General features: G+C 46.3%; 1 protein-coding gene across 3 annotated transcripts; it reads left to right on the forward strand.

Moving 5' to 3' along the window:
* Positions 1-7: 7 nt before the first annotated feature.
* CD79A (CD79a molecule) lies at positions 8-23,924 on the forward strand. 3 transcript variants are annotated; one of them, XM_053267484.1, is made up of 6 exons: positions 8-42; positions 7,519-7,839; positions 12,754-13,242; positions 17,199-17,317; positions 20,314-20,382; positions 22,311-23,924. In XM_053267484.1, exons 2-6 carry the CDS (start codon positions 7,785-7,787, stop codon positions 22,431-22,433), a joined length of 855 nt encoding a protein of 284 aa, XP_053123459.1. In that variant the 5' UTR covers positions 8-42; positions 7,519-7,784; the 3' UTR covers positions 22,434-23,924. The 3 variants fall into 3 exon arrangements, with proteins under 3 accessions (XP_053123459.1, XP_053123460.1, XP_053123461.1); XM_053267485.1 differs by lacking the exon at positions 8-42 and having other exon boundaries at positions 7,450-7,839; positions 20,317-20,382; XM_053267486.1 differs by lacking the exon at positions 8-42 and having other exon boundaries at positions 7,450-7,839; positions 12,754-13,014.
* Positions 23,925-24,088: the final 164 nt, after the last annotated feature.

The following is a 24,088-nucleotide window of genomic DNA, read 5'->3' on the forward strand; positions in this document are numbered from 1 at the left end:
TGGCTGACTTTGACTCTGCTGCAGCCGCCTAGAGTTGCATAGGTACTACTTGCGGAGCGGCCTCCGAGAGTCAGACCTTTGGCCCAGCTAGCTCAGTCCTGCCAGCCCTGACTGGCAGCAGCTCTCAAGGGATTCATGCGGCGCTTTCCCAGCCTTTCTTCTTGGAGAGGCTGCCAGGGTTTGAACCGGGAATTTTCGGCGTGCCACGCAGGGCCTTTCACGGAGCAACAGCCCCATCCCCTAGTTCAGTTCCCGACCTTGGGTCCCCAGATGTCGTTTATTTATGTATTTATTGTCGTTTGACAACAGCTCACATCATCCCCCGCCATGATGGCTGGGGATGATGGGTGTTGTAGTCCAACAAAATCTGGGGACCAGTGTGCTCTCCAGTTTTTTAAAAATGTGTGCGGAATGCGTTTTGTTCTGGGTGGCAGCATCAAGGCAGTGTGCGCGCACCTGCGTTCAGAATGGGGCCTTCCTGATCCAACCTGAGCGGGATCTAAAATGAACTGAGCGGACATAGAAACAATTTTTGAGCGTGTGCATGCCTTAAAAGGAACACTGCTGCGGACCCAAGGTTGGGTCCTTGGGGATGGGTGTTGTAGTCCCACAACATCTGGGAACCCAACTTTGGGAGTCCTTGGCCTCCAAAAGCAAGCTTCATGCAGAACAACGAGATAGCAAAATCTTGTTCGTGTTTACTCAAAAGGGTCTTTGCTAGCTGCTGTGAGCTGGACACACAACCTCCCTTTTGATACTTAAATTCCACCATCCCCCTCCCCTCCCAAATAATGATGTATGTTTTTTAAAGCCCTGCTAACTGGACAGAGACAAGAGGCACCTTTTTAATGTGGTGATTCTCTTTATATAGCAGAGGGAGAGCAACGGGCCTGATCCACCCCCAGCATAGTACCCCTCCAGTGACTGTTGCTGATGTTTCTTTCTAGATTGTGAGCCCTTTGCGGACAGGGAGCCATCTTATTTTTATTTATTATTTCTCTATGTAAACCACTTCAGAAACTTTTGTTGAAAAGCAGTATATAGATGTTGTCCTTAAAGTTCAATATAATAATACAGTGCCTATGAAGGTGGAAGCAGCAGAGACCTAGGTAAGGCTGGGAATTATTGCTCTCCTCTGCTCAGTGCAAGTGGTGCCTCCGTTGCTGCATTTTCTTTCTGGAAGAGGTCATGGAGGAGGGAGGGGGCTGATGAGATTTGGGGCCCTGAGCCATTCACTGGGGGGCTGTGCTCCAGAGGCCACCCGCTAATGATGCCTCTGAATCCCTGCTGTGTTCACTGGGGTGTCCTCATAATCTGAGTGCATCCAGTGAGGTTTACTCCCAAACAGGTGCCAAGTGGATTGCAGCCCCAAGGCACAGAGTGACATGCGCTCACCTGAACTTAGGGGGCTTCCTTGTTTACTATCTTTTTACTTTGTTATTCGGGGGTGGGGGAAGGATTGCTTCCAGAGTAGCTCACAGAACAAAAAGGGTCCTCAAACTCGGGTCCCCAAACCAAAGCAAAGATCCGTCCAGCTCAGCATCCTGTTTCCAACAGGGCCAAATATGCCAGGGGTTCTCAGTCCCAATATTGTTGGACGACAACTCCCATCATTCCCTGCCACAGTGATAGGGCATGATGGGAGCTGTAGTCCAAACACATCTGGGGAGCCATGTGTGACAGCGCTTGCCGTACAGAAGTGAACCCAAGCTCAGGCCCTGCCCTCCAGCCAGCAAACTAGAAAGAACCCACGCAAGGGAAGGGGGTGGGGGTGACCTTGAAGGACAAAAGCAAATGCCAGAAATGGTGGTGAGCTGTTAAGCTTTTACAGCCACTTGGGCACCGGCTGAGCTTGTTTTATTTATTGCATTTAGCTGCTACCGTCCCTCCAGTGAGCTCATGGGAAGAAGGAATGAGAGGAATGCATAAGGAATCCAGGGGTTCTCCCGGCCTTGTGTCCCCAGATGTTGTTGGACTACAACTCCCATCATGCCCTGTCACTGGGACAGTGGATGTTAGGAGTTGTAGTCCAACCTCGTCTGGGGTCCCTAAGTTGAGAACTCCTGGTTTATGGGCTTCCCAGAGGAACTTGGCTGTCCATGTTGGAAACAGGATGCTGGGCTGGGCTCTTTATTATTGTTATTGTTGTTTCATATTGGTGGGGTTTCTTCATCTAAATGAGAACGAACAGCAAATGCATGCACTGGAGCACTGAGCACACCACAAGCAACTTCCCTTCTGGGTGGGTCACACCAGCTCCCAAATAGCCATGTTTTTAGACCCAAATCCAGAAGTGTATACAGAAGCCACCTGTGAAGGAAAGAGTCAGAGTTTGTTACTGGGATCGCCGCCACTGCTTTGTTTGTGTTTTGTTTTGCTTTTAATCACTGTCTGTTCCCAATCCAGTGGCAGGTAGCCAAAAGGACCTAGGCCAACAACATCAGCCAGAAGACCGTTTGAGTAGTGGTGGACTCCCTCTGCTGGTGAAAGTTAGGCATCCCACAATCGGATTTGAGTTTCAATCCTAAATCCTGTTGGTTATAAAGTTGTATAGAAATTCATGAGGTTTTACTTTCACATAAATGTGTTTGGGATCGCAGTGCCAGCTGTCTTAATCGAAGTTAAATCTAAAAAATGAGATTAATCTTCAAAGCTACTTAGAATCCTTCAGAGTCTAATAAGGCCACAACAGAAAGCAATCAAGCTTTCAAGTCCATGTATAACCTGTCAGTCAAGTCCATTCAATCAAGTCCATTCAATCATGTATAACCTGTCATTTCACAGATGCCATATACTGCAACATGACATTATGGGGTTTTTTGTTTGTTTGTTTTAATAATTACATGGCCTCATCAAACTAGTTTTTCCAGTTCAGGACTTCTTGTAACTAAGTTGCCAGCTCCTAATCCAGAGACTATGTTTGCCAGCTTGTTATTCCTATAAACCCTTGCTGCACATTGCACATTGCATGATGGGAGTTGTAGTCCAGCCACAGCTGGAGAGGCTCTGGTTGGCCCCAACCTGGTGCAAGATCGCTAGCTCAGTAAAACAGGTGGTTGGTATATCGCCACTGCCACAGAGTTCTTAAAACTACTGGCAAAGTCTCCCGATTCAGACATAAAATCAGACCTTCCAGTCCAGCCTGGGCCAGCATGGTTGCAAATGTGTGTGCCGTGGCCACTGCTGCATGGGTGTGCTGGGGGGCAGGGGGGTATGACTGCGGCATGCGTCAGAGGAACAGGTATGGACCTGCTCTCCTTGCTCTTGAAGATGTCCCTTCGTGATTTGTGCACATCCCTAGCCCTGAGTCCAGCATTCTGTTTCCCACAGTGGTTTAACTAATGCTTCAAGGCAAGGGCGACCCTTTCATGAGGCCAGCCGAGATATTCGCCTCCAGCAGCAGATTATTGGGACGCAAGGCAGCAAGGGGCCTCCAAAGCTTTCAAGAAGCACCAGGAGAGAAGAGGCCTCCCTGCCCCCCATCTTCAAAGCTTGCAAAGGTTTTGAAAGGGGGCTGGGCCCCACCAGGGCCATGGAGCAGGCAGCATCGGGCACCTTTCCTCAGGTGCCACAAGAGCTTGGGCTGCCCATGTCTCCAGGAAACCCACAAGCAGAGCAGGAAGGTGACCGTTCCCTCCCACATTGGCCCCCCAGCAACCAGTATCCAGAGGCCTGCTGCCTCTCAACCTGCGGGTTCCATATGAAGGAATACGAATACGACAAATATTTATATACCGCTTTTCAACAAAAGTTCCCAAAGCGAACTTTTATTTATTTAGATAGAAATAAATAAATATAGTTTTTTAAAATTTGTTTATTTATTTTACATTTTATATCCCGCTCTTCCTCCAAGGAGCCCAGTACGGTGTACTACATACTTAAGTTTCTCCTCACAACTCTGTGAAGTAGGTTAGGCTGAGAGAGAAGTGATTGGCCCAGTGTCACCCAGCAAGTCTCGTGGCTGAATGGGGATTTGAACTCGGGTCTCCCCGGTCCTAGTCCAGCACTCTAACCAGTACACCATGCTGGCTACTCTGTCCCCAAAGAGCTCACAATTTTAAAAGAAACATAAGATAGACACCAGCAACAGCCACTGGAGGGATGCTGTGCTGGGGATGGAGAGGGCCAGTTGCTCTCCCCCTGCTCAGTAAAAAGAATCACCACTTTTAAAAGGTGCCTCTTTGCTCAGCAGGGGAGGTCCATTGCTCCAGCCATGGTCCCCTGACATGGTTTTAATGTACCTGCCACATACCCACCTTGCTCTCCCAGTATGGTTACCCAAGTTCCTTTAACCAGAGAGGCCAGGAACTGAACTTGCAACCACATATAACCACATGTGCTCTAGCAAAACCTGTTAATAATGTTTCCTTCCCTTTTTCTGCTATTTTGGAACAACAGAAGTAGAAGTAGCAGAAGCTGCTGTACTCTTAACTCCGGGGGGTCATCTGATCCTGCCCTGAGTGGTGTTGCATCCAAAAATGACTGGAAGGGTGGAATTTGCTCCTTTGCTTTCTGTTTGCTAATCTGTTTTTTTCCTGACCAGTTAGCAATACATAAGGACTTCTCTGTCATTTCTTTCCATGTTCTAGTCTCCAGACTAGAGACTAATATATTTTCTCTCTAGTGTAGTTCTCTCTGGTATATTTTTGTGTGTCTTCTGCAGATGTGTCTTGTGATTCAGTTTCATGCCTTGCATGGAATTTGCATGCTTTAATTGGCCCCAGACACCTGAACTGTGAGCCTACAGAAATGGGAGGAAAATGTGGATCAGAGCACAGAAGGAACTTTGAACTGAAAATTCAAATATGTGTTATCAAGTTGGCAAATTTTTACAAGTGTTCTCAGAGTATAAAGGAACTGTTTGTATGGGGAGCTGTCAAAGCAACAGTTCTGTAATCAAATCTTCAGGTGGTGGTGATATAACTCCACAATCTCCATGTCCACTACATTTTAGACGTTTTAGAAGAGGCAGTCTAGAAAGAGATTGAAACATGTAGACCATTGATGCATCCATGGAATGTTGCAGGGTGTGCTTATGTGCATGTATATGTATATTTATAGAAATAAGTATGAGCCTGCAACAAAATGTAGCAGTATATCCCTGGTGTGCATGTGCTACCTGAGCCTATGCCTGAGCATGGTGACAGTTCTAGGCACCTTTCCCACTCAGAAGCAGAAGGGGTTGTGATTGTCTTGGGGGAGTATTCTTCAAGCTTAGAAATTCCCGGCTATTTTTGTTCAAGCCTCCCTCCCTCCTCAGTCCTTGCCATTGAGTTCCATCAGCAATGCTGACGATTCCATGAACATTCTGAATCCATGAACATTCCGTGATTCCATGAACATTCCGAGTCTATGAACCTTCTGAGTCTCTGAACATTCCGTGATTCCATGAACATTCTGAGTTCATGAACATTCCACTCCAGAATTACACTGAGGCAGCTGGAGAGAAGTGGCGACCTTAGGTGTTTTTCCCTTCAGATTTTTATGAAACTGACATATCTATGGATTCCTCCGGAGGCTGCTGGCATCTCCCTCTCACCCTCAGGCACTTTGATTAAGTTCCATAGGGATCATAACATTTTCAACTCTTTTGAAACAGATATACGATATAGTAATTGGAAAATGGGGGGGGGGGGCAGAGGACTAACCTCTAAGACACTCTTCCCACCAGCGTCTCCAGCACCAGAGACTCAAAATGCAAGAAAGAAGAACATGAAGTTGAAACTGTGAGATGCAAACCCTCCCATCTCCAATCCCCATCAGAAAACACACACAAATTATTACTTAGGTTGTATCTTCTGTGGATTTTTCATTGTAATCTGCTTTGGGGCCCAATTATGCCTGAAAAGCAGAATATAACTTTTTACAGAGAGAAGGGGAGAGTATGTGTGCACTGCGGTAGCACCAAACCGTTTTTATTTATTTATAGCCCAGGTGACTGTTTTGTGGCAAAGTCACCCAAAAAGCTTGTTTTGTGGCAGTCTGTGGTAAATTTATGCAGTTGGTTTTGTTTGATTTGAAAACCTCTCTGGGTGAAGAATGACCCTGGTGTCTCTCTTGCATGTCTGGTACTTGGCTGTGATGACATCATCAAGATGGCCACCATCACATCACATGAATATTAAATCTCATCTGCAATTATTTGGCCAGTTTTGCTGTGTAAGTTGTCATTGGAAAGGGATTTTCACAAGCTAGAAAACATGACCACATGCTTTCTGGTTATTTTTCTTCTTCCCTGTTTTAAATACCAAAAAAGAGAGGGGAGAGGGATTTTTAACACCAATTTTGAACTATTTGGCCAGGACCTTGGCTTAGTCCTAATTAAAGGCCAAATTCAGACATACTAGGAAACCAGAGTTCCCATCAGCTCCGGTTTCCCAAGCTGCACATCTGAATTGAGGAAACGGGCATTAAGGGCAAGAAGGGACCCATGGTTTCTCTTCCCAAACTCCACTCTGAACCTTTGGTCAGAGTGGAGTTTCGCCACCCTTAACTCCGGTTCTGTGGCACCAGTGTTACAACAGAACACTGGCACTGTAGTTTCTCCCTCACTGGACTGGAGTTGAGAGAGGAAGCTCTTCCCTCACTCCAGCCCAATTGGCTGTGTGGGCTGCCCTTCTATCAAGAAGGAAGTCCGCACAGCCAGCTCCCCCATTTCTCTGCAGTCTGGTTGACTGCAGAGAGGCAGGTCTCCCAAACATCCAAAAGTGGACAGGAGAGCGAGGTGGGTGGGTTTGGAACCATGGGTCCATTGGACCCACAGTAGATCCATTAAATAATGGTAATAAATACCATTATTTCAATGAAATCATCACTTCTCCCCTCTTCTTTGGTATGTAAAAAAGCCACCACCACCCCGCCGCCAAATAAAAACACCAGAAATAATATGGTCATGTTTTCTAGCTTGTGAAAGTACCTCTCCAGTGACACCTTACACAACAAAATTAGCCAAATAGTTACTGAGATAATGATGATAATAATTATTTCTATATTTGTGTGATGGCGGCCGTCTTGATGATATCATTACAGCCAAGCCAAGCACCACACATGCAAGAGTGACACTAGGGTCATTCTTCATCCAGAGAGGTTTTCAAATCAAATAAAACTAAGCGTATAACTTTCTCACAAACATTGCCACAAAATGACACATGCTTCTCTCAGGCTACTCTTTAAACACATTTTTATCCCACTTTTCCTGCAGATAGCATCCCAAGTGGCTTATGTATTCAACATAAAACAGTGTCATCAACTTAAAAAAATATATATATATATACCAGAAAACAATATACCAGCAGTTAAATCCATAATTGTATAGATCAGGGTTTCTTAACCTTGGGTCCCCAGATGTTTTTGGACTACAACTCCCATCATCCTCAGCTACAAAGGCCATATCTGGGGATGAGGGGAGTTGTAGACCAACAACATCTGGGGGCTCAAGGTTAAGAAACCCTGGTATAGATTATGGATTTAATCATCAACAGCCTGATTTAAAAGATAACCAGCTCTTCTGTGGCTTAGGGTCCCTGCAGAACCATACTGCCCACTGCCAACCCTTCTACTGGTTAAAAGAAATTTCTAGCGAAAATTGAGGTTTTGAGCTCAGCTGGGTGGAGCGAGGGAGCAGCCAGGCACATCTCCTGGTGTCTGCTAAGAAGAGGAAAAAGAAAGACGCCAACAAGAAAACAACAACCCCAAAGTCCGGCAGATACAGCCACAGCTGCGTGCACGCTTAGGGCAGCCATAGGTAACACCAGATCGCTCCAAGAAAACAAAGCAGCAGCAAGATGAAAAGTGGTTCACATCAGCTTTATTTCCTGCTTCTCCTGGGCCTGTTTGCAGGTAAGAACGCTGAGAAGCTGCTGGATTGGAGGCTCTGAAAATGTGCAGGCATCTTTGGACAGAGAAGGGAGTAAAAGTTCATACATGGGGGTGGTGGCTATCAGGGTATCCTGACACGTAGGCAGCTTAACAGGTGCTGTTTTTCCTCCTTGATTTTGGAGAGAGGTAAAGCTTTATCCGTTAAACAAGGGCACAACTGGTGTTTTGTTTTGTTTTTTAAGTAGGCACCTGTAAATTTGGATTGCTAGCAGGATTAAACTGTAAGCGCCCAGGCTTGAGTGAGAGAGGTGTTTCCACATCCCAGCGCTTCAGTTGATTCATCAGTTTTAATAGGTGGGGTTGTAATTTATATTTTGAGGCTAATAGAGTTCTGGCATGTTACTTTAGTGGGAAATGAAAAAGGAAGTGTCAGAAGATGGCTTTTACTGCTCAGTGAGAGGCGGTTGGTTGGTTTTTTAAAATTAAAATGTAAGTTAACTTAGATTTGTTTCAGCGTCTCCAAAGGTACCTACTTTGAGGTTTTGGAAACATCCAAATTTAATTGTTTATTTGGGAGGTCCCAACAGAGGGTACTTGCTGAAGAGTTCCTGGGGAGGGGTGCTCAGATCCCTCCTGTCTCCCCCATGCTGCAGCTGCGTACCCCTCCCCTCAGCCTGACTGACAGGCTTCATTCAGCAAATTAGCTCCGAGTATACCCATTGTGTCACCTTAAGTGATGCAGAGAGAAAATGCTTGACTAACAACCAGAAGGTTGCCGGTTCGAATCCCTGCTGGTACTATATCGGGCGGCAGCAATATAGGAAGGTGCTGAAAGGCATCATCTCGCACTGCATGGGAGGAGGCAATGGTCAACCCCTCCGGTATTCTACCAAAGACAACCACAGGGCTCTGTGGACGCCAGGAGTTGAAATCAACTTGACGGCACACTTTGCCTTTTACATCCATTGTAAAACTACACTATGCCAGTGTTAACACTACGTATTAACATTATGCCAGCGTGGTGTAGTGGTTAGAGTGCTGGACTAGGACCGGGGAGACCCGAGTTCAAATCCCCATTCAGCCATGAGACTTGCTGGGTGACTCTGGGCCAGTCACTTCTCTCTCAGCCTAACCCACTTCACAGGGTTGTTGTGAGGAGAAACCTAAGTATGTTAGTACACCGCTCTGGGCTCCTTGGAGGAAGAGCGGGATATAAAATGTAAATAATAATAATTAAGAAGACAAGTAAAATTGTCACATAAGACTGTTTATGAGTAACTTAATCTGGATGTAAGCCAGTGACTGTAGTCACCTGTCTTTTTAAATGCAACACCTACGTACGTGTGTGTGTGTGTGTGTGTGAGAGAGAGAGAGAGAGAGAGAGAGGTGACTACAGTCACTAGCTTACAACCAGATTAAGTTACTCATAAACAGTCTTACTGAAATTAATGGGACAATTTTACTTGTGCTAATAATAATAATAATAATAATAATAATAATAATAAATAATTGAACAATTATTTGTTAACTGACCCATAACAAATTGTTCTCTGAGCAGCTTACAAAGCAACATTAAAACATGAGATAAAAACATTAAATCATAACAGACCAAATCAATAATAGTTTGTGGCAGAAGGGATACACTTGTTTTAAAAGGTTGAGAACCCCTGGTTTAACCGATTAAATCAGGGATTTAACTGATTAAATCAGGGGTTCCCAAACTGGGGTCCCTAGTCTACAACTCCCAATGGCTAAAGTCCATGTGGTTAGGGATGATGGGAGTTGTAATCCAACCACATCAGGGGACCCAAGTTTGAGAACCCCTGGATGAAATTAATCCCTACATTTTGAAAACGTTGATTGGTTCTAGTGTTGTAATATTTATAGTCTAATCCAGTGGTTTCCAACCAGGATTCTTCCAGATGTTGCAGAACTACATCTCCCATAATCCCCAGAAACCCTAAATTGTAGCTGGGGATGCTGGGAATTGTAGTTCAGCAACATCTGGAGGAACCCTGGTTGGGAACCACTGGTCTAATCTAATGCAGATTTTATTAGGGATGCAGGCCACTTGATTCAATACCACTTGCTCCCAAATAACAGTGTATAAGGTTGCAGACACACAATGCAATTCTATACAAGTTTACTTTGAAGCAAATTTCCCTGTGTTCACTTACTCTCAGATAACTGTGCATAGGATTGCACCGTTAGCCCTTTTCTTCAGATCTCATCCTATAAAAGTCTTGTTCATAGCCTTTTTTACTTGGTCATCCATGGTGAGTAGGAATTTCTTCTAGGTGACCAAGCATATAAACTGGTAAATTGCTGGTTCTTTTCTTATTGTTGATGTGCTTCAAATTACGAAGATACACACATAGACATGGGCAAATAGGCTAGTATAATTTTTTTGTGGGCTACGAACACCAAACCTTCCAGCCACTAGGCCCTATTCCATGACATGTGAGCCATCACCCACTCCATCCCACCCCCACTTCCGAGAACTGGGGCCTGTTTTAGACTGGCTGTCCCCTAGAGAGCAAAAGGCCCCCTTCTTCATGCATCCTTGGCTGCCTCACCCTGCAAGGTCCCTTACCTTTTACATCCTCAGAAGGGTGGGCTGCAAAGTTCCCTTTTAAAAACTGCTTTCTTCTGTTTCCTGTCAACAGAGGGAGGAAAAGGGAACTAAAACCTATGCAATGCCCTTGAGAGATGAAGTGGAGGGGACATTAGGTGGCGGAGATGTGGTTCAGTGGCCTGACCAGCAGGGAAGGAACTTTGGAGAGATAACAGCAGAGCTTGTTATTGGAAAGACACTGTAATATATGGGCGGGGGGGGGGGGGCACGAGCTTTTTTCTTTTCTTTTTAAAATCAAGCAGGCTGTCTTTTGCCATGAACAGCAACCTGAGATCCAGGAATTCAGCAGGTGAAGCTTCTCCTATTGCTGCATCTCCATGCAAGGAAAAGTTTCCTGTTGAAATGTCTGCATGCCAGGGGTTAGGAACATGGGGATATAGCAAGTTGCTTTATCAGGTTATTGGTACATCTGGTTCAGTATTGTCTACACTGATTGGCAGTGGCTCTCCTAGGATTCAGAAAGGGATCTTTCCCAGCTATGCCTGGAGGTGGCAGGAACAGAACCTGGGACCTTCTGCATTCAGAGCAGATGCTACAGCCGCATCCCAAATTCTCCAGCTCGGGTCCCCCAGATGTTGTTGGACTAAATTCATATCATCCCCAACCCCGATGGCCAAAGGCCATGGGAGGATCTGTAGTCCAAATACATCTGGGGACCGAAAGTCTGAGAACCCCTTGGCTACTGTAAAAGACACTGAATCAAACCCACTACAGTTAGCTTCCTTATTTCTGTGAGTCGGATGGGAGCTGCCTTATATAGAGACACACCACTGTGCCATCTAACTCAGTCTCGTCTGCACGGACTGGCTTTCCACAGTGCTTTTTCCACCCTTAGCTGAGGCTGCTGGGGATTGAATCTGGGACTGACTGCTTGGAAAGCATGTCTTGTGCCACTGAGCTACAATTCCTCAATATCCTTCCAACCCACTTTCCAATCCGTACATAGCATAGGGTGCTGCCAGGTTGGGACCGATTATCAGATAGTCCGTTCCTGCACTAGGATTAACCAGCAGGGCCAATCGATGGGACGGGGTGGGGGGGAGGCCAGGAGGGCCATTTGGCCTGACCCTCAAACGCAAAGGGGTCCTCAGATGCAGACCCTTGTTCGTTTTTTGACCCATGTTCATTTGGTCAGTTTTGCAACTTGTTTTTATGTGCATCCCTATTGGGCCAAAATGTGAGACGCTCTCTCAGCTTAGAGCTAGGGATATAGGAAGGAACATAGGAAGCAACCTTCTACCCAACCAAGTCAGACCATTGGCCCATCTTGCTCAGTATTGTCTACACAGACTGGCAGCGGCTTCTCCAAGGTTGCAGGCAGGAATCTCTCTCAGCCCCATCTTGGAGATGCTGCCAGGGTGGGAACTTGGAACCTTCTGCATGCAAGCTTGCAGCTGCTCTTCCCAGAGAAGCCCCATCCCCTAAGGGGAATATCTTACAGCACTCACACATTCAAATGTAACCAGGGTGCACCCTGCTTAGCAAAGGGGACAATTCATGCTTGCTACCAAAAGACCATGGTGCAGCAGGGAAATGCTTTGACTAAGAAGCAGAAGGTTGCTGGTTCGAATCCCTGCTGGTACTATATCGGGCAGCAGCGATATAGGAAGATGCTGAAAGGCATCATCTCATACTGTGCGGGAGGAGGCAATGGTAAACCCCTCCTGTATTCTACCAAGAGAAAACCACAGGGCTCTGTGGGCATCAGGAGTCGAAATTGACTTGATTGCACACTTTAGTTTACTTACCCCAAGACCTGCTAGCTCTCCTCTCCTCTCTTATGTGTGAGAATTCCTCATTATTATCTTGGTATGGTAGCTTAAAAAGGTGATTGGTTGGTTGGCTGAGCCCTCGCTTGGCAGTTCAGCCATCATTATAAGCTTCCATAGTCTATAGGGCCAGATTCAAAGTGAAAATTTGTGAGTGCCATCTTGTACAGTGGGGTTTGTGAGGACACATGTTTGACATTTTTGGACATTGCTCTTATTAGCAATAGCAATAGCACTTACATTTATATACCGCTCTATAGCTGGAAGCTCTCTAAGCAGTTTACAATGATTTAGCATATTGCCCCCAACATTCTGGGTACTCATTTTACTGACCTCGGAAGGATGGAAGACTGAGTCGACCTTGAGCCCCTGGTCAGGATCGAACTTGCAACCTTCTGGTTACAGGGTGGCAGTTTTACCACTGTGCCACCAGGGGCTATTATGGCTTATTATGGCTAGGGGCCTTACCTCTGAGAGAGCTGGATGACCAGGCTTGAAAACGTGGCTCCTTAACCTTTCCCCCTTCCCCAGGTTTCTTTTGTACTGATCTAACCACCACTGGAAATGAAGGATTTGCGAGCATAGGGCAGTTGATGGTCTCAACAGCAAGTGACACAAGCAACACCAGCCTGACTTCTGGGTCCGTAATGACAGGCAGCTCTGCTCAGAAGCACTACTCAGGACCCGCAACAGCGGCGAGCCAGGGGCACCTTACAAAACCCGCTCCCCTGATCGTGGAAGCTGGGCCTACATCTGTCATCGTTGGCGAAGCCCACTCTGCCACTCTGAAGTGTGAGTTCTCTCCCACGACTCATGCGGATGTCACTTGGAAACGATGCTTCTTTGGCAACTGTGCTGAGTTTCCTGGTAACGACAGCAGGGTCACGGTGAACACTACATATGGGTTCTCAGAGCTCACCTTCGATCCAACCAATATAAATGACACCGGCGTATACTACTGTTCTGTCCGTACTGCTACTGCATTTGACTCCTCGTGTGGCACGTACCTCTGGGTCCGGAGTGAGTGAGAATTTTGTGCCCTATGGGGGGTGGGTTGTTATCTGGCAAAGGGGTGGTTTCTGTTGCAGCCTGATGAGCTAGGTTTAGGCTTTGAGCTCTAGGAAAAAGAAAGAAGTGGGGCAGGAAATGGCGCAGCCAAAATAAAAAGGGGGACAAATGCCCAAAGATGCTGAATGAATATTAGTCGGTTATTTATTCAGTTATTGCCTGATGCGTTTGGCGCTTAAGGATGTTCTTAATGAGAGGAGAGCTGGTCTTGTGGTAGCAAGCGTGAATGGTCCCCTTTGCTAAGCAGGGTCCACCATGGTTTGCATTTGAATGGGAGACTACATGTGTGAACACTGTAAGATATTCCCCTTAGGGCAGGACTGCTCAAATTAGGCCCCCTAGCTGTTTTAGGGCTATAACTCCCATAATCCCCAGCCACAGTGGCCAATTGGCAGGGATTATTTATGGGAGTTGTAGGCCAACATCTGCAGGAGGGCTGAAGTTGAGCTGCCCTGCTTTAGGGGATGGGGCCTCTCTGGGAAGAACATCTTCATTCTTGTATGTAGAAGGTTCCAAGTTCCCTCCCTGGCATCTTCAGATAGGGCTGAGAGAGACTCCTGTCTGCAACCTGGGAGAAGCCGCTGCCAGTTTATTGTAGAAAATACTGAGCTAGATGGACCAAGGGTCTGACAAGGCATATGGCAGCTTCCTATGTTCCTCAGAGCAGAGATGGTAGTATACTATTCTAGGGCAGTTCACATGATTGTAAGTGCAGTAGGATGTAGGAGAAGCCTCCTACCCTAATTCGGGAGTTGTGCATGCTCCTGTTCATGTGTCACTTAAAACCAAGGTCGGAGGTGCTAAGCAGCAGCTGGATAGGAGGGAGTCTTCTGATCCAGCTGCTTCTTAGCAGATCATCACTGACAGCACCTCTGACCTGGAAACATATAGGAAGCTGCCTTCTACCAAGTCAGACCACTGGTCCATCTAGCTCATTGTCTGCACAGACTGGTAGTGGCTTCTCTGAGGTTTTAGGCTGGAGTCTCTCTCAGCCCTACCTGGAGATGCTGCCAGGGAGGGGACTTGGAGCCTTCTGCATGCAAGCAGGCAGGGGCTCTTCCCAGAGCGGCCCCATCCCCTACAGTGCTCACACATATAGTCTCCCATTCTAATGCAAATCAGGGCAGGCCCTGCTTAACAAAGGGGACGATTCATGCTTGCTACCACGAGACCAGTTCTCCTTGGTTTCAATGGACACATGATGGGCGAACAGGAGTGCGTGCCACTTCCAAATTCAAGGAGGAGGCTTCTCCTACCCTACTTATGATCATGTGCACTGCCTTTCTGTCTTTCTTTGTGGGTTGCACCCCACATCAGTAGGGATATCTGTGTCTCCCACAGACAGTTACAGTCCTCAAAGAAAGATATTATAGTAGATAACTGCCTCTGAGGAAGAGCATTCTTAAGCTCCAAACCCTTCAGGTACGAACCAATTAAAAATCATTCAGCATCTTTAGGGAATGTTTCTCATGTTTTATCTTAGATCTTTAGCCCAGTTAGGCCACAAAATTGATGGCCTTGTTCACACAGTGGTTTGAATCTAGGTTTAATGTGGGTTACCAGCACTATATGAACCCACGCCAAGGTGGCTTATGATCCAGGATTCCCAACTTGGCATGGGAGCACACAATTACTTCAGTGTTGGCAACCCACATTGAACCAAGCTCCAAACCCTCCTGTTGGCAAGACCAGTATGCAGACAGTGAGAAAGGCACAGATGGTCTTGTGCTGCTTAGGTGGGGAGGTCTGAGGACTGTTTCAGAAGCTGCATTTACCTGCATGCCAAGGTGGTTTGGGGTGTGTGTGTTTTTTTAATGTGTAGCCTGATGAGTCAATGCATGCCACTGGGGAGTATATGATGAATATATTTTATTGCTCAAGAACAGGGGTGGCCCAAGCTATAGTGGCACTTGAGACAAGATGCCAAATGCCACCTTGCCCCAGGGCCAGCCCCTTTCAAAACCAACCCGTGCAAGCTTTGAAAGTGCACCAAGGGGCAGGGAGGAAGGAAGGTGGCCAGCAGCTTCCTCGTCTCTCCTTGTGCTTCTTGTAAGCTTTGGAAGGAGTGTAAGGAAAGACTCTCCTTATAAAATTTGCAAGGGTCAATTTGGTCCCAAACTTCTGCTCTGATGGTGGCGACTGGGGGAATTTTGCCACCCTGCTGGTACACCAACCATCTGCCACCCAAGGCAACTGCCTCCCATGCCTCGTTGCCCTTACCCAAGAGTTGCTTTGCAAAATGTGGATCTCCTACAGAGCTGAGACAACAACTAAAGAATACACACCTTTTTAAAAAATCTGGCAGAAAGTGACTGAATTTTGAACATTTTTCAAAAAGTTGCTTTTGAAATTCTCTGTTGAATTTTCATTTCTGAATTCTGAAATTTAAAGGGCCAGTGTGGGGTGTTTCCCTGCCAAGCAGTAAGAAATTTCACACACCTGCCCCAATCAGAAGTCTGGCAAAGCCGGGAAATGATCAAATTGCCCTTACTGTTTGGCAGAACAATAGACAACAAGCTTACCAATGGGGTACATACTCCCAATCTAAGATGCTAAGATACTCCCAATCTAAGATGCTTACCAATGGGGTACATACTTGTATGTACATACATACAATGGGGTACGTACATACATACATACATACATGCAGTGGAAAGTTGGTGAATGATAATAGGGCAGTTCACATGATCTGAAACAGGGTAGGGCCAGTGTCCTACCCAAGTTTGGGAGCTGTGCATGCTCCCAATTTTTTATCGTCTAAGGGAAAAGCAAGATAGGAGGGGGAGGAAACGACCATGTGTGAGGCTCTTGCTGGGTACAACGGCTTTTCCTCTCACCCCATTCAACAGCTGAGTACAGCTGCTGATGGACCCCTCATACCCAACATAAGCCTTACACACAATCACTTCCTCCCCCTCCTACCTTGCTTTCCCCTCACAGACGATCAAAAATTGGGAGCTTGTACAGCTCCTAGACTTGGGTAGGACCCTGGTCCAACTGAGCATCATGTAAACTGCCCTAAACTGTATTTAGCCTATGACAGCTTACAGTATACGAAGGTGAGAGGAAACAGTTTCTTGTGAACACAACCGTATCAGTTGAAACTTCCAGTTTCTGTCTGAAAATGCTACTGGCCTGTATCATGATGTACTGTCAGCCCACGTGAGATATACGTGTGAAAATGGGCATGGAATGTCAGCTGAAAGTCTGCAAAAACTTTGGAGGAGCTACTGTGCCCTTCACCAATTCCTCTGGCTTGCCAGACTTCTTAGGAGAAATCCAGACCACATATTGGGCATTGTCGTATACAGAGAAGGGCAAGCAAGTGTCTTTTCTCCTAGGACAACCGTGTCCTCATGACTGTCCAAAGAGAAAAGACCCTTGCTTGCTCTTCTTCATATGCTCACCTTCAGAAGGCAGCTGCATGGAGGTCTCAGCAGAGACGGAAGAACAGGGACACTGATCCAGAGACAGTTAATTGCACTTAAGCGCCATTGAAGTCAATAGGGCACATTAGTGTCATTTTCATTGATTTTAATTAGAATGAAGTGTGACCGGTATGATTTAAAATTTGCTGGATTAGGACCCGTATCTGTAGTGGGGTTGGGTCCTCTAAAGCAGGGCTTAGGGCATGCTCTGTATCCAGGCCCATGTCTGGATATATGGCACATGTACCACTTCCTTGGTAATAGGAGGAATGTGTAAGCATTTTGCAAAAACTGGAGAGCTATCAGACTAAATTAATGCAAATAAACCTGTAAGATCTACCACACTGTTTCAAATACAAAATTTGCCTTCTCTTTGCATTTCAAAAATATTTGGTGCTGGGTATTCCCACACCTTTTACATGAGAAAGCCAAAGAATGATAAGCTGAGGGGCCTGGATCCATGACCTTTCTTTCTTCTAGCGCCTCGTCCCACTTCCATGCTGAATATGAGAGAATCCATTAAAAACAAGATCATCACCGCAGAGGGTTTCCTCTTACTCATCTTTGCCATCGGTCCTGGTCTTTTTCTGCTCTTCAGGGTGAGCTGTTCTTTCCCTCCACCCTTCATTTGCACATGTATAGACACAAATTGCATGCCTACAGTTTCCAGTCACCAGACTTGGTTCTGCTTTTGCTTGCTGTGTTGAAAAATGCTCTGCTCCCCTACAGAGGCCTTAATAAACTGTTACAGAATCACCAGCAAACAATCCATTGGAGAAATCAAATGGGTTTTAAATATTTAAATATTTATATGTGTTTTCTCAGGCCTTTTGCTAAAACTGATTTTAAAAATGTTTTGGTTAAAACTATTTTTAAAAGTTTTATTTTAAAATTGTTTTGTTTTTACTGAGCTTTATTGTTTTGTGTACATCACCTTGAGATTTAGGTGTTAGGTGGTTATAGAAATGTAATAAATCAATCAATCAGCAATCCCACCCCCCAGGGGCAGTTTGCTGAACCCTTACAGGCAGGTTGCCAGGATACTTGCCAGGGAGAGTGGAGTCCTTCAGATAAAAGGATGTTGCTGCATCCCTGAAGCAAAAGCTGTGTGTAATTTATTGACATCCAATCTTTTGTCTGTCCTGGAGCTGACATCCTGACTAATGAAGCACTTGCAGAAGGACAGAGCTCTCGCACAGTGCTCTTCACTGCAAGGTCCAGGAGCTAGTGGGGGCAGCAGCCCCATTGACCCCAAGTGGGGCTCCCTGATTCATCGTTGACTAAGCCTGGGCAAAGCTTTGGCTGCAGCCCAATAAATCCAGCCCCTGGCACCACGCAGAGGTAATTGCCCAGTGCAGGTGGGGCTCTTTTAGGGGAAATAGAGGAGCCCTTTCAAATCCCAGGGCCATCTTGGGAGGCATGAAGGTGACGCAGGGAAGTGTTACCTTCCGCAAGACTTTTCCCCATAGAGTTCTATGGGGGGAGGGACCACACATGGCAGTGCGCTGTGTGCACCTTCCAAGGTGGCGCTGGGACTCATCAGGGCTCTGGATCTCTTCAGCAGCACCCCTGGGGCTGAGAAAAGCACAGCACAGAGGCCAGCACAGGGAGGTCAGCTAAGCTCCGGGCTGAGCCGGGGCCATTTTGGCAAGAAGACCCAACCTTTCCATGGCTGTCATATGGAAGGTTTGGGTCTTTTTGCCAAAATGGCCCTGGCTAAGCCTGGACCTTATGCCCCAGACAAGACTACTGCATCCCGTCCATCCTGTGGCCTGCTTCCTGTGTGTGTCAAAGGGCACTTTTCAACATGCATGCAGGAGTGAAACTCCACAAATCCCCATTTCGTAGCATAATTATGCCACCTTCTTGCACTAGTACAACTTTGTTGGTTGCGCAAGCACTTTGTTAGTCAGGGTATCAGCCAGGGTCCCCAGATGCCCTCACATCTAGGCACTGACCATACCCAGACCTGCTCAGCTCAGGGGCATGGGGAGGGGACAATGGCGCAAGGGGGGACGACAGTCCCTCAGTCACCAAGACACCCCCTTGCCCTCGGCACCTGCTTGCCCCCTCGCACACTCAACTGGTGAATGAAGCCCAGCCAGTGAAACAATGATTGGGGAGGAATGGAGAGAGTCAGAATGGATCCTCTCCCGGGCAGTAGTCATGCTTCTTAGTCTGACGTCAGATGCAGGGAGAGTGGCTTCGGGCATGCATACTTTGCACACACAATTAAAAATCAAAAGGGGCAGGGGAGATGGTGGCAGGACTTTGCCCTCCAGCCACAGGCAAGCTCCCTACACCCCTGGCTCAGTTTCAGCAGTGTTGCTTCATTATGTGCATTCTAACCATACCACAGGCTAAATGTGGGTCTAACGTTTAGCTTGCTGCTGCATCTGCACTACAAACTGAACATCAATGGACATAACCCAGACAAATACCATGCATACTACAGTTAGATATTTGGTAAAGTGGTCTTTTGATTCCTTCACAGGTGACAGAGACATCATATGGCTTATTTGCCAAACCAGTTGTAACATGCATTTCAGCTGTGCCATGTACAAATCAGTTGAGGGTCGTTGTTTATGTGAATCAGCCCTTAAAACTGTCAATCCGTTTAAGTGCCATGGCTTCCTCCAATCAGATTCCCAAAGTTTCCATTGCATATTGAATATTTGGTGACTGAATAATAGGCACAACTTCACTTACTGCTTTTTTGGTCCAATCTGTGCTGGGTAATATGGTTTTTGAGAGGGTGGGGGAAATGAGAATTCTCTGGCAGTGATCCATAGCTCCCCCAGATAATTATAATTTAGGTGAGGGGTGACAGATAAATGGGTTTAAATGTGTAGTGTAAACTAGGAACTTAGGAAGCTGCCTTATACACAGTCAGGCTTTGGTCCATCTAGTTCAGTAATTTTACACTTAGTGGCAGCAGCTCTTCAAGGCTTCAGGCAGGGGTCTCTCCCAGCTGTACCTGGAGTTGCTGCCAAGTTCTGAACGTGGGACCTTCTGCATGCAAAGCAGGTGCTCTTCCACTGATTTATCACCCATCCTCCAAGAGGTCTCAAAAGGGAGGAGAGCTGGTCTTGTGGTAGCCAGCATGAATTGTCCCCTTTGCTAAACAGGGTCTACCCTGGTTGCATTGGAATGGGAAACTACGTTTGAGCGCTGTAAGATATTCCCCTCGAGATGGGGTCGCTCTGGGAAGAGCATCTAGCTTCCAAGTTCCCTCCCTGGCAGCATCCCCAAGATAGGGCTGGGAGAGAATTCTGCCTGCAGCCTTGGAGAAGCCGCTGCCAGTCTGTATAGACAATACCGAGCTAGATGGACCAATGATGTGACTCAGAATATGGCAGCTTCCTGCATTCCTATGAATATCTTACAGCACTCACACATAGTCTCCTATTGAAATGTAAACCAAGGCAGATGCTGCTTAGCAAATTCATGCTCACTACCACTAGACCAGCTCTCCTCCCCAAGAAGGAAACATTATCATAATCCTGAAAACCAACATCATCATATAGATCCAAAAGCACATGATCTGCTGCCATACCACACGGCTCCTGCTAGTGTTGTCGTCTTTCTTTTGCAGAAGAGGTGGGAAAATGAGCGTCTCTTGGAGGCCAAGAAGAAAGCATATGAAGAGGAGAACCTGTATGAGGTAACTTGGAGAGACATGTGTGCAAGGGGATAGTGGCACATTCCAGAGCTGAGGGAGATGAAGTGATGATGAAGCCCGTTATTGGTGCTACAGTGGACACAGGTATCCTAACCAGCAGGTTCCCTCCACTGCAGCAGACCCTCTGATATCTGACACAGTATGGCACTGAGCAAGCGAAAGGCATGAGCCATATCTGTGGGGTAGTGGCAGCAGCAGAAAAAATGGGGACATGGACATGGAAGGGAAACATGCATTTCTTGAGCTTGCCCACCCAGAAGCGCATTATCCCACATGTTAGATTTCTGAAACGGAAACTGGGGGGGGGAGCTACTTTTCTTAGGGGGCACTTGCCTACCTTTGCCCCCCACCCCGAGCTGTCCTTTTTGTGGAGGCCTCCTGGCATCTCTTACCAAAACTTAGTGAATCTAATCATCATTGAAGCTCCTTGTTCCCAATAGGACAGGGGATAGGAATGTTATCAATGGTTAGCCAGGGTATAATAGCCAGAAATATTATCAGTGGTTGCCATTTTTATTTACTTAACACACTTCTGAATTGCTCAAAGTGGTTCCTTATGTTAGGGGGTCCCAAACTTGGGAGCCCATCCCCAGATATTGTTGGACTATAAGTCACATTACCCCAGCCACAGTTTGGCCAGATGTCTAACAACATCAGGAGATGCAAGAGTGGGAACCCCTGCCTTATGTAACTGGAATTTGAATTTGCTCTGCATCCTTCATTAACCAGACTATCTCCCTCCTTGCTGCTGCAAGACCAGAAGATTTGGTCTTGTGGTAGCAAGCATGAATGCCCCCCTTTGCTAAGCAGGGTCTGCTCTGGTTTGCATTTGAATGGGAGACTATATGTATGAGCTCTGTAAGATATTCCCCTGATGGGATGGGGTCACTCTGGGAAGAGCACCAGCATGCTTGCATGCAGAAGGTTCCAAGTTCCCTCCCCAGCATCTCCAGATAGGGCTGAGAGAGACTCCTGCCTGCAGCCTTGGAGAAGCTGCTGCCAATCTGTGTAGACAAAACTGAGCTAGATTGACCAATGCTCTGACTCAGTAGAAGGCAGCTTCTTATGTCCCTATGTTCCTGTGGGAAGGCCTGAAACTTATGTAAACAAGAGAAAGATGATGCCCTAATACAGGGATCTTCACTATTTTTCAAGTTGCAGCCACTTTGCCAAAAAACCTGCAACATAAGAGCCATTTCCCACTGTACTGAACTCTGCACAGTACCACAGGCGAGATGGAGCCCTCTCAGAACACAATGGGGCAGGTTACATTTCCCAGCACTCTGTGAATGCCTTCCAAGATCATGCCTTGGGCTCCTTTCCCTTAAAGGAAAGCCCCCCTACCAGAGGCGTAGCTATAATTGAGCAAAAGGGTTCAAAGAACACAGGCCCCCAGCTCCTAAGGGCCCTCCAGCTCCCTCCCTCCCTATTTTCTCCATTATCTCCCTCACTCTGGGGGGTTGCCAGAGAGAGGGATGAACACAGACCCTCTCTTCCCTAGCTATGCCCCTGCCCCCTACTGCCATGCTATGCAAATGCAATACTGCAAGACAAGAATGGTCACCTCAGATGACCACCCTCACCATGCAGTACTGCACGTTGCCTAGCATAGGGAGTGGGGTTCCTTCTTCACATGGTGCTAGAGGGACTGTGCAGAGTTTTGAGCTTCGGCTGAAGCTTTACACAGGCCTAATAAACAGCTAGTCATGAAGTCACACTTAATTTTGATGGGATTGCTGCTCCCTCTCCCCTGCCTTACAATGAACACTGCCCTAACAGCTCGTTCTCTCTGAAGCAAACCCTGCTGAGTTCAAGAATACCTACCTTCTAATAAACTTGCTTAGGATTCCAGCCTAAGAATAGTGAGTCCTTTTGTTTTTTTCCCCTCTCCCCCACCACCCTGTTCCTAGGGGCTGAACCTGGATGACTGCTCCATGTATGAGGACATCTCACGGGGGCTGCAAGCCACCTACCAGGACATAGGCAACGTCAAAGTCATTGATCTACAGCTAGAGAAGCCAGAGAAGCCATGATTTTTAAAGGGCCACGCTTCGCCTTCAGTTTCTATGAGCCTACTTCAAACAGACCTTTTCCAATTCAGAATCTTCTCTCTCCATTTATCCTGCAGACAATGTGGTGGGGGGAATTCTGTAGTCTCCTGATTCTTGGGTGCTGACACATTATACAACCATTTCAGGTTTACTAGGTGGTGCAGAGAACTGACTAACTCTGCAGTGTGGAAGATCTGGCTTTAATAGGAGGAGAGTAATTGAAACAGCGGAGGTTGCATTCTGGTATCCCAAGGGAATAATATTATCATCTTTGCTTGATATTTCTCCATTATATTTTCCATTCCTGATTTCTAGTGTGCTGGGAAATTGGGAACTTTGATTCTGAGCCATAAGTAATGCTAAATGTTTCCTTCAATGATATTCATCGAGGGTGTGTCTGCCAGGTTTGTGAATTCATTCTTTCAGAACTTGTTCTTGCTTCTACTTTCTCTTCTCAGCATGAGATGAACACAAACATAACATGTATAGAGCAGTGGGACCAGTTGGAAAGTGTCCTCACTACATTTGATACAAACATATTATATAGTTTCTTCTCTAGGATCTAGCTTTTACGAATTTGCAGGAAAACCTGACTGTGTACAGTGTTGATTGGCTAGCACCTGTGATGTAATCAAGAAACAAACATATACCCCCAATCACACACCCCAGTACCCAGAACAGTTTTGCAACTGTATTTTAAATGTTCCAGGGGCAGTGGAGGCGGACAAAGAGTGCATATACATGAATAAATGTGCTTATGACAATTTATCTAGAAGAAGAAGAAAGTGGGTAAACCACCTGAAGCCTGCATGAGGTGGGGAGACAGACAACCCATCTAGCATCCAGCTTAGCAGAATGTGTATCTATCATGCAAACTATGAGGCTGAGATAAAGCTGAGCTTATACCATGGTGACAGATCTTACACAAAATCTCTAATTATTATATTTGTCTTCATTCTTGATCTACCAGTCATACACAAAAATGCATAGCATTATTATTGTAGGATTTCTTGATAGGGCCCACTATAACTCCCTCCCCCAACTTTCTTCAGAGACCAGAGCAAGCTGGTGAAATCTGATACCCATGGGCTTGACCTGTGGTTAAGGATGATACAGGGTTAGGAGGACTAAAGCAGGGCTAGGCAACCCTGGCTCTCCAGCTGTTGTTGAACTACAACTCTCATCATCCCTAGCTGAGGTCTCTCAGCTTGACTTTTCCCTACAGTGGTATGCAAGGCTCTGGTTGTGCATTAAAGAAATAAACAAAGTTGGATGGACTGTGAAATATTCCGGGAACTGAACAAATCGGACAGGCATCTCACCCTCCGGTACCACTCTTTCTTAAAGACCTGTTATGGAAGTCAATCAGGTTGTAATCCTATATTGTTATAACCACAAACTAAGTTTCTTTGGGCGTTTTATTTTGTGAACTCAGTCAGACGTTAATAAAATAACCAAATGTTTTGTTTCCTGGCTTGGAGTCCATGGCTTTGATACATTTGTGATTTACTGTTATAGCAATAGCAATAACATTTATATACCGCTTTATAGCCGGAGCTCTCTAAGCGGTTTACAATGATTTAGCATATTGCCCCCAACATTCTGGGTACTCATTTTACTGACCTCGGAAGGATGGA

The sequence above is a fragment of the Hemicordylus capensis genome, chromosome 7 (genome assembly GCF_027244095.1).
Source record: "Hemicordylus capensis ecotype Gifberg chromosome 7, rHemCap1.1.pri, whole genome shotgun sequence".
Lineage (NCBI taxonomy): Eukaryota > Metazoa > Chordata > Lepidosauria > Squamata > Cordylidae > Hemicordylus > Hemicordylus capensis.